This window comes from Corvus kubaryi, unplaced genomic scaffold, assembly GCF_017639235.1.
Source record: "Corvus kubaryi isolate FWS band 111438036 unplaced genomic scaffold, C.kubaryi_AGA036_p1.0 37209, whole genome shotgun sequence".
NCBI lineage: Eukaryota > Metazoa > Chordata > Aves > Passeriformes > Corvidae > Corvus > Corvus kubaryi.
The window spans coordinates 138,906-147,316 of record NW_024581060.1 but is presented as its reverse complement, the minus strand read 5'-3'; the positions used below and the strand labels follow the sequence as shown (position 1 = coordinate 147,316).

Here is an 8,411-nt window from a genome sequence, read left to right as displayed (position 1 = left end):
GGTTGTAGTTCCTTTGGGACTTCAGGGAGACAGATCAGAAGCTGGGCCTGGCTCAGTGGACATTGCAGAGGGTGGGGAAATCTTTCCTGGGAAATGCACGGAGCCGTCATTTTCCTCATTCACACCACTGAAATCAGCCCCAGTGGGACACCATGGAAATGAACCCAAACAGGTGAAATTCCAGGCCTGTTCTGGGGTTAGGGTGAGCAGAAGAGGGGAGAATTTCACCTTGGATATTGCACATATTACACAGGGACTTTGCAGTGTTTCAAGGTACCTTTTTCCCCCTTGTACCTGTAATTCCAGGTCCTTTTTATCGTTACTTTTGCCATTAAAGTCACAGAAACATTTCAAGGACTCTGGGTTTCACACCAAGCTCTGGGGTGGAGGCTGGGCCATGGGAGATGCAGCTCAGCCAGGAAAATCAGGGAATAGGAAAGGATGGGGCCCCTCCTGACTCTTCGGCATCGTCACATCATCCTTTTGAACTGCACTTAAAATTATTATTAATAATAATAATAAAAAAACCACGGAGCCATTCCCAGATCTAAAGCTCTGTCCCTGCCCTGCTGACCCCACAGCCAAAGGGATGGGGAAGGACTGGACTCAACCCCAGACAAACCCCACCAGGAACCCTCAGCACAAGGATCCAAACTGGTCCCACACCCACAACAACCTGGGGATGATTTCCCATCCCTGTTCCCAGGGAAATCCGGGAAGGAAGAAGGTGTTGGCATTAAGGAATGTTTAAATCAGGCAGATGGGTTCACTTTGAACTGAAATGTGCCCAGGACCATTCCCAGCCTCTCCATTCCCACTCCTTTTCCCATTTCTTTTGGCCACCTGGATTCCTTTCACTTCACCCACCGCCACCCAGCCACCAAATAAGGAAGGAAAGTGTCACTGACTGTTGTCATTATTTATTACAAATTATATCTTGACAATTACTGCCTAAAAAAAATCAATAGATTTAAATAAATATACAGATTTCAGGATGCTACATATGGCAGGTGTGCAGTAATTCCCTTAGGGATGGGACATTGCACACATGAGGAGATTGACAGAGTACTTTACAGCAGGAATTTTATTTTAAATTACTCACATTAAACCATGTGCAAAGTTTCCTCTGGAACAAATCCTTTCAGGATTTTCTCCTTTTTTTTTTTTTAGTTTTTTAGAATGACTCCAACCTTCAGAAGGTCAAATATAAAACCAGATTCTCTGCAGCTTTGGGGACCAAATGATTAATCTGCTGTTTCATTCATGATACAATCAGCTGGTCTCATTTTATCCCACTCCGGGGCTTAAAGCAAAATCAAGGAATTATTTTTCTTGTCCATCGGCACGACGCTTGCAACAGCCACAGATATTGGTCCACCAGCAACTTCAAGCAGCCTTTCCAAAGCTCCTGTGTACTCCTGGCTGGGCAGCAGAGGGACGCAGCAGTGGCTCCAGGGCATTCTTTGCCTGCCCTGCCCGGTGACAGCCACGGCTCCCTGCAGAGCTCAGTCTGCCCAGGAATAAAAGTGCATTTGTGCCACAGCTCCGGAGCCCTGAGCCTCAGTTTGCCTGCAACGTTGGTTCTCCAGGCCCTGGGCTCAGTGTTTTTCCCCAAATTTTTCCTTCCCTCCCCCCAGGCCAGAAGATCTGGGTTTAAACCTGAGCCTAAGCTCAGACAGGGCTGTGCTCTCTTACAGAATCACAGAGGGTTTGGGTTGGAAGGGACCTTAAAATCATCCAGTTCCACCCGCTCTTCCTGCCAGTCCTTCACTCCACATCACTCTGACCTGGCTGCCCCTCACCTGAGGCCTTCCCCACCCAGGTTCCCCTCCCATGGTGACCGGCTACCCAGGACTGGGCACTTATTGTCCAGAGCCCGACTCAGGCTGACCTAAGCCAAGCAGCAAGCCAGGCTTTGGGTGCCCCCTCCCCACCACCCAAACCCCCTGTCCTGAGCTTTTCCCTCCAGGCAGAGCTGGGAGAAAGTTGGGATAATCAAGAGCTGGGAGTCCTCACTCAGGGTATGTCCAGGGAGATGAGATGGGGTCACTGACCCACACCAGGGCTCTGCTCACCCTGCCCTGGCTATGGGGGCTGCGGCTCCTGCACAAACCCAGCCCCACAATAGCCTGTCCACCCCAGCCCTGTGCCCGCTTTGGTGCCAGCTCTGGGGTAACTGATCCTCCACCTCAGCCGCAGCCAGGACCCTAGTGAAAATTCACCCCAGTGGCTTCTCAGCCAGTGAGTGGCACTGACTGCTCAGCTGGCTCCAGAGGATGATGATAGAAACTTTTAATACAAACTGGGAGCTGTTTTACCACGGGAGTCTCGTCCACAGGCACTGACCGACAAGAGGAAATAGTGCAAAGGTGGGCTTGGGCTGGGGGCAGCTCATCCCTGACTGCAGCGAGCAGCCAAACCCCTCTGAATGGGGCCAGGCTGGGCCCAGGCTCAGACTCAGCCCAGGCCACTGACAGGGGCTCGGTGCTGCCTCGTCCAGCACTGCCCAGACCCCCTGGTTGTGATTCACCCACTGAGCGTGGGCTGAGCCTCTGCCGAGGGCTCCAGGGCAGAGTCCAGCTGGTGCTGCTCCAGCACGACCCTTGCCTGATCCAAAAAGGCGCAATTCAGCTCCAGGACACTTCTCGGACTGCATGGAGACAGTTTTCCCTTTACAGCAGTCCCTTGAGTGCTGGTTCATGCAGCAGGAACACGGAGACTTCCACTTCCTTCCCCTCCACTCACGGCCTTCCCTTCATCTCTAACAACCGACAGCGGAGCTGGTGGCACCCACAGGACTCCAAATTCTTCTGGTGAGCTTGGTGTGCACCTGTCTCTTATCTCTTCTTCTTCCAGATGTTTTTCTCCCAAGGCAGCGCCGGTGGCTGGGTGTCCCTCCGGGAGCGCTGCTGGTGCTTGCCGGAGCGCGGGCTGGACACCCTGAGGTCCCTGGGAACAAAAGGGACACCGGGGTCACTCTCCAGCCCATCTGCCCCCTCCTCAATACCCCATATTGTGGCATTTATCTGCCCCTCACCATGATTTGCTGGGAGGCAGGAGATGGGGAAGGAAGAGCAGGACTTTCTAGCCACAATGGAGCTCCATCAAGCCCGACAAGGCGGCAGGGGATTCAAGGATGACCCAAAGTGCTGCTCCCCCAGATCTGCCCTTCAGAAAGCATTCCCATTACCTCCGATTGAACTGCCACCAGTTCATTCATTTGCCACCTCCCCTTAGCTCAGTTACACTCCTGGAGTTGTTTCTCCCCACAATTCCACAGTTCCCTAATGTGGGGTTAGAAAAGTTCTGTCCTTTGGTCCAAAGGTGCTGCCCAATAAATCAACTTCCTACACGGTGCCATCCCCCTTCTGCACACCACCCATCTGCCTGTCCCACATCAGGAACTCCCCTCTCCAACCAAGAATTCCGTTCGATGTGACATCCCTCTGCTTCGGGAAGGGCACAAGCAGCTCTGGCTCCCTCAGCTGGAGCCTTCAGTGCCACAGAGAGCAGAAACAGCCAAGTGTCCCCATTTAAAGGGGGCAGGAGGTCAGATCCAGGAGGTAACTGCAGCCTGGGGCCACAACCACACATTTTCAAGTGCTCATGAGGGACGTTCAGAGTGGGTTTAGGTGCCCTGCTCACCTGAGAGCTCTCAGCAGCCCAGGATGGGGAGGCCTCATGGCACCGCTCTGCACAGACCTCACAGGTGCTCCAGAGCTCACGGGGAGCTTCAGACTCTGGAGGTACCTAAAGAGCAAGAGGAGAAACCTGAGCCACCACAGCCAGGCTGCGGGGAGCACAGGGGGAGCCCTGCCCCGGTGACAGACAGCTGAATGCACGGCTTTGAAGGGTTAATTGCAGCTATTTGGGAGCAATTCACGGCTCGGTCTGAGTGCTGCTCCCTTCTGCCAGAGCTGCTCTATTCACAGGAATATTTAATGATCGGGATTGTAGCTATTGCCTGGCTATGGGATTAATGACAGATATCCACAGCGGCTTTGCTCCCACCTCCCCTCAGCAGCGCTGCTGAAGCTGAACTGAGACCCCCCATGCACCATGAACAGAGGTGGCCACAGAGGACGTTTGACTGCTGAGTCCCAGCTCAGAGCAGGCCTGCTCCGCTCCCCTCTGAGCCATGAAGGGGACACTGGTGTCCCAAAGCTCCACACCGTCACTTGTCCCCATTCCCAGGGTGCTGCCAGCTCTCCCTTCTGAGCAGGGGACATCGGTGTCCCAAAAATCCACACCCCTGCTTGTCCCCGTTCCCGGGGTGCTGGCAGCTCCACCTTCCCACCAGCACACCCGGTGCTTCCCCAGCCTCCTGGCGGCAGCAGCAGCAGGGATGGAGGTGACATTGCTGCCTGTCAGCTGCTAAAGGGACCACTGTACACCCAAACCACCCGGTGACACTGCCAGGGCTCTCGGGAGGGGAGGAAAAAGCCACCAGACAAGTCCCAGCTGTTGGCACAGAGCCGTCCCCAGGGAGGTGGTGCAGACACCGCAGCTCCTGAGCACTGCCTGTCCCTCATCCCCCCCGGGGACATCCCCAGCGCTTACCCTGGCTTCCCCTGGCAGAAGGTGGCACAGATGCTGTCCCTGGAGTGCGAGCACTCGCACCTGCCCGCGGCCCTCCTGCGCCGCCTTGGCGGGCTGCCCAAGCCGTAGGGAGCGGTGTGCCTGGGAAAAACAAAGGAATTCAGCTTTGCCACCAACCTTTCATTGGCCAGCGGGTTTATAACAGGGTCCTGGGAGGCAGCCAAGCCAGTGCCAGGATAATAAAAGACTCATCTATAGACATAAGGTGAAAAGGTCACTGATAGGTCCGAGCCTTTAAACTCCAGCTCCTCTCCCCCATACTCTTTCCCCCATCCCTCCCTCCCGGGAGATTGCCACTCTGTGCTGGCTGGGAACGGGAGTTTTCTCTCCTTGCAGCAGCCCAGGTGCCCGTGCAAGGGCTGCCACATGGGCTGGGCGAGCTGGCAGCTCAGACGGGTGGCACAGCTCCTGAGGAGCACGGCCAGCCCAGGCCGGCAGCCCCGTTGCCCAGCACGGCTGAGGGGTCAGGGCTCTCCCTTCCCCGAAGGTTTAACGCACAGGACACTGCACAGCCCCAGCTGTCTCGGGGCCAGAGCAGGTTCTCGTGCTCCCACAGCCTGCTCCCAAAGCTGCGAGCGCATTCCCGCTCCATCTCTGATGGCAATCTCCTCTCCCAGAGGCTCCGGGATTGGCAGGGACTGCAACTATTCCCCGAGCAAGCAGCGAGTTGTAAATGCATGTCAGCGAGCACGATTATAACCACACCTGAGCGTGTGTGTTGTGCTCCAGTGCGATGGCCATTGGTCTGAAAGCGCTAGGAAAGCTGCTGGAGCATTCCTGAGGGCAGGACTTGGCAGCCGAGGGCCCGCAGTGCCAGCCCAGCGCTGCCTCCTTAACAATACTGGCAGGCAGCGGCCAGGGTTACAGTTTGTGAGCGGGGTAAGGAACTTTCTGACTTGCAGCCACAACATCTCGGTGTTGCTCTGGGCTCGCAGAGGTACAAACCTCAGGAAAAGCCAAGCCCGGGAGGAAGCAGCGCCCTGTGCTTTCACCCTGATCGCTGAGGGTTGGACAAACACCTGAGCAGCAGCAGCAGCAGCACAGCTTGTCCCTTTCCAGGCTGAACGTGCGCCCCAGAGCAGGTGCTGCCAGAGCCTCGCAGCGCTGGGACCCTTTCCCACCCCCTCCAGCAGAAGGTACAGCCGCTGCCCATCACCGGAGCTGCCCCGAGCGCTGCGCTCCTGCTCACCCAGGTGTGTTGACCCAGATGATGTCCAGGTGACAGAAGTAGATGCATTCCTTATCCAGCCAGCTGTTGCACGAACATCGCTTGGTCCTCGGCGGCGCGGCCAGGTGAGACTCGGGCTGGGGATGGCCCAGACCTGCAGCACAAGGAGGGAGGAATGAGCGGCCCGTCCGTGTGTCCCCTCTGAGGATCGCGGCGATGTCCCCGTGCCTGCGGCTCGGCCGGAGCGCGATGGGGCTGCGCTTTCTCAGGGACCGGGGGCTCCCCGGAGCGAGGGACCCGCACCGCTCCCGCAGCCCCCGCGCACACCCCGGGCACCTCCGGGCACCCTCGGGCACCCCCGGCCCCGCTCCCCGCGCCGAGGGCTGCAGGAGGTCCCCCCTCCCGTGCGGGCACCCCCGGGGCTCCGAGCCCCCCTCCAGCCCGGGGCTCACCGGCTTCCAGCAGGGCGCAGAGGGCGAGCGCCAGCAGCACGCTGGGGTGGCTGCCCATGACCGCGGCTCTGCGCTGGCGGCTTTGGGGCTTCTCCGGGGCTTTTCCTCCTTTCGCTGCCGTCCCGGCTCTTCCAGCGAGCCGCCGCGCTGCGTCTGGAGCCGGCAGGCGCCCGGCAGGTGCTTTATAGCCCCGGCCCGGCGCGTCACCGCCCCGCCCCCGGGGAACGCCGGGCTCGCGTGGGGCGGGCGCGGACCCCCCGCTCCTCCCCGGGACACGCTGGGCTCCTCGGGTTCCTCTGGCGGAGGGGATGGGGAGCTCCGGGGAGAAAGTGCCGCGGAGTGGGAAAAGTCTCTGGGGCCGGGATGCGGCGTGGGTGGAGCGTGTGCGGAGTGTGCCCGAGGGGTCCTGAGCGGGGCCGGGCTGCGGGTGAAGGCAGCGAGCAGAGGGGAGTTTGCGGGCAGTGTCCCCCTGCGAGCCCTCCCGGCCCCCCGCACCTCCCCCGGCCCCGGGGATGCTTTAACCTGCACAAACTGGGCAGAATTCAAGATCAAAGTCAAGTTTTCACTTGAAATGTCTTCATTTGACTGACTTTATTTTAATAAAAACGTAAATTGATAAACTCGCTTGAAATTGCTGCAGTGACGGTCTTGGCTTTCTCTCTCTTTTTTTCCTCTAAATCAGTTTAAAGACTTTTGCTACTTGGAGCAATTAAAATTTCTTGCAATAAATCTGCCCTAGCGCTGTCTCATTTCGCTTCAGCATTCATGTGGCGCATTCGACATCATCTGCACATTTTTAGGATGCGAATCATGTGAAGCAGAGTCACCTCCTGGCATGCACGAGGAGGAGTCAAAGCCCTTCACCTTGCTCGTCCTGTGTCAGGCAGAAGCAGGAAATCCCTCCTGCTCCTGGGGAAGTGTTGGGTCCTGACTATGCCAGGGATGGATCACAGCTTCCAGGCACCCTGAATTCCCTGGGACCACCGTTCCAGCTTGGAATGGCAGCTCCAGGCATGGCAAACATTGGGCGAATCCTGCGAGCGGTTTAAAAAAGCAAAATCCCCGCATTTGCCTTTTGCAAGAGGTTCTTGGGAAAGGGAGTGTATTTTATTTGTTTATCATGAGCAGTTCAGATTTTTATGGCCCTGTTGTGATGGGCAGATGCAAGGTGGTGGCAATTACAGCCAGTGTGAGGTCTCATGCACAGGAACACGTGTGTGGGGGAAAGGAAAGGGAAATAAGGAAAACTGCAGGGAGGGAGAGTGAGGAAAACGGCTCCTGAGCCAGAGTTTCTGCTCACAGCAGCTCGTGGAAGGAAAACAGGTGATGCCTGCAGTCCTGCAGGCAAAGGCTGGAGGATTTGACATTCCCTGGGTCCAAGCAGCTGTGGGAATTCCTCCCTGTGCTCGTGCAAAATGCACACAGGGGATGCGTGCAAGGGAAAAACAGCGGGAGCAAAAAAAACCTGCACAGGAGAGCACAGGCATTTACAGAGGGCATGAATGAGGGGCACAGGGGCCAGAGCAGATGAAAAATGAGAATAACAGAGTTGAGGATGTGTCAGGCAGAGAAAATCAGGAAGAGTGCAAATGATAAATTTAGAATAAAATAAAGACAGAGCTCATAAAATAAAGCAAACAGAGGGAAGTGTTTAACTTCTGCACCAGTGCGACAAGTATCCCAAAGAAAACAGGGAAACACAAAAGCAGCCTTACCTGTGACTGCCCATGTTCCAGCTGTGCCAAGTTTCAGAGTTATGTCAGCGCTCGGGTTCTGTGTGACATTCCAGATTCCAGCCCAGTGATACAACAGCTCTGCCTTGGCTCCCGTTCCTGCGCTCCTCATCCTGGTCACTGCGGGGTGAAAGACGATCCCCTCGACGTGGGGAAGGCAACGAAGCCGTGTTTGCTCACCCCGAGGGAAGGCTGGCGAGTCAATGACGTCATTTGGTACAAAAAGGGCGCTGTCTTTGAAGGGGTGAGGGCTGGGACAGAGCCACAGCGCTGCCACTCCGCGGGGTTGGTTTGCTGAAGGGATCAGCCCTGGCACACACAGACCTCGTGCCTTGGGCAAGGAATGAGAGTCTCAAGTTAACCCGGGGATTTGAGCATCTGGTTCAAGGAATTTCCTCCACCTTTTGTGGCTGGGGCTCTGTCACCCAGCTCACGTTTCCAAGAAGCACCTGGAGCTCC

General features: G+C 56.7%; 1 protein-coding gene across 1 annotated transcript; it reads right to left on the bottom strand.

The window, feature by feature from the left end:
* Nucleotides 1–904: 904 nt before the first annotated feature.
* Nucleotides 905–6,485, bottom strand: EDN2 (endothelin 2). The gene is made up of 5 exons (XM_042022485.1): nucleotides 6,220–6,485; nucleotides 5,789–5,921; nucleotides 4,561–4,680; nucleotides 3,646–3,750; nucleotides 905–2,949 (listed from the first exon to the last, which is right to left on the bottom strand). The coding sequence occupies exons 1-5, from the start codon at nucleotides 6,275–6,277 to the stop codon at nucleotides 2,838–2,840; spliced, it is 528 nt and encodes a 175-aa protein (XP_041878419.1). The 5' UTR covers nucleotides 6,278–6,485; the 3' UTR covers nucleotides 905–2,837.
* Between the last annotated feature and the right edge of the window lie 1,926 nt (nucleotides 6,486–8,411).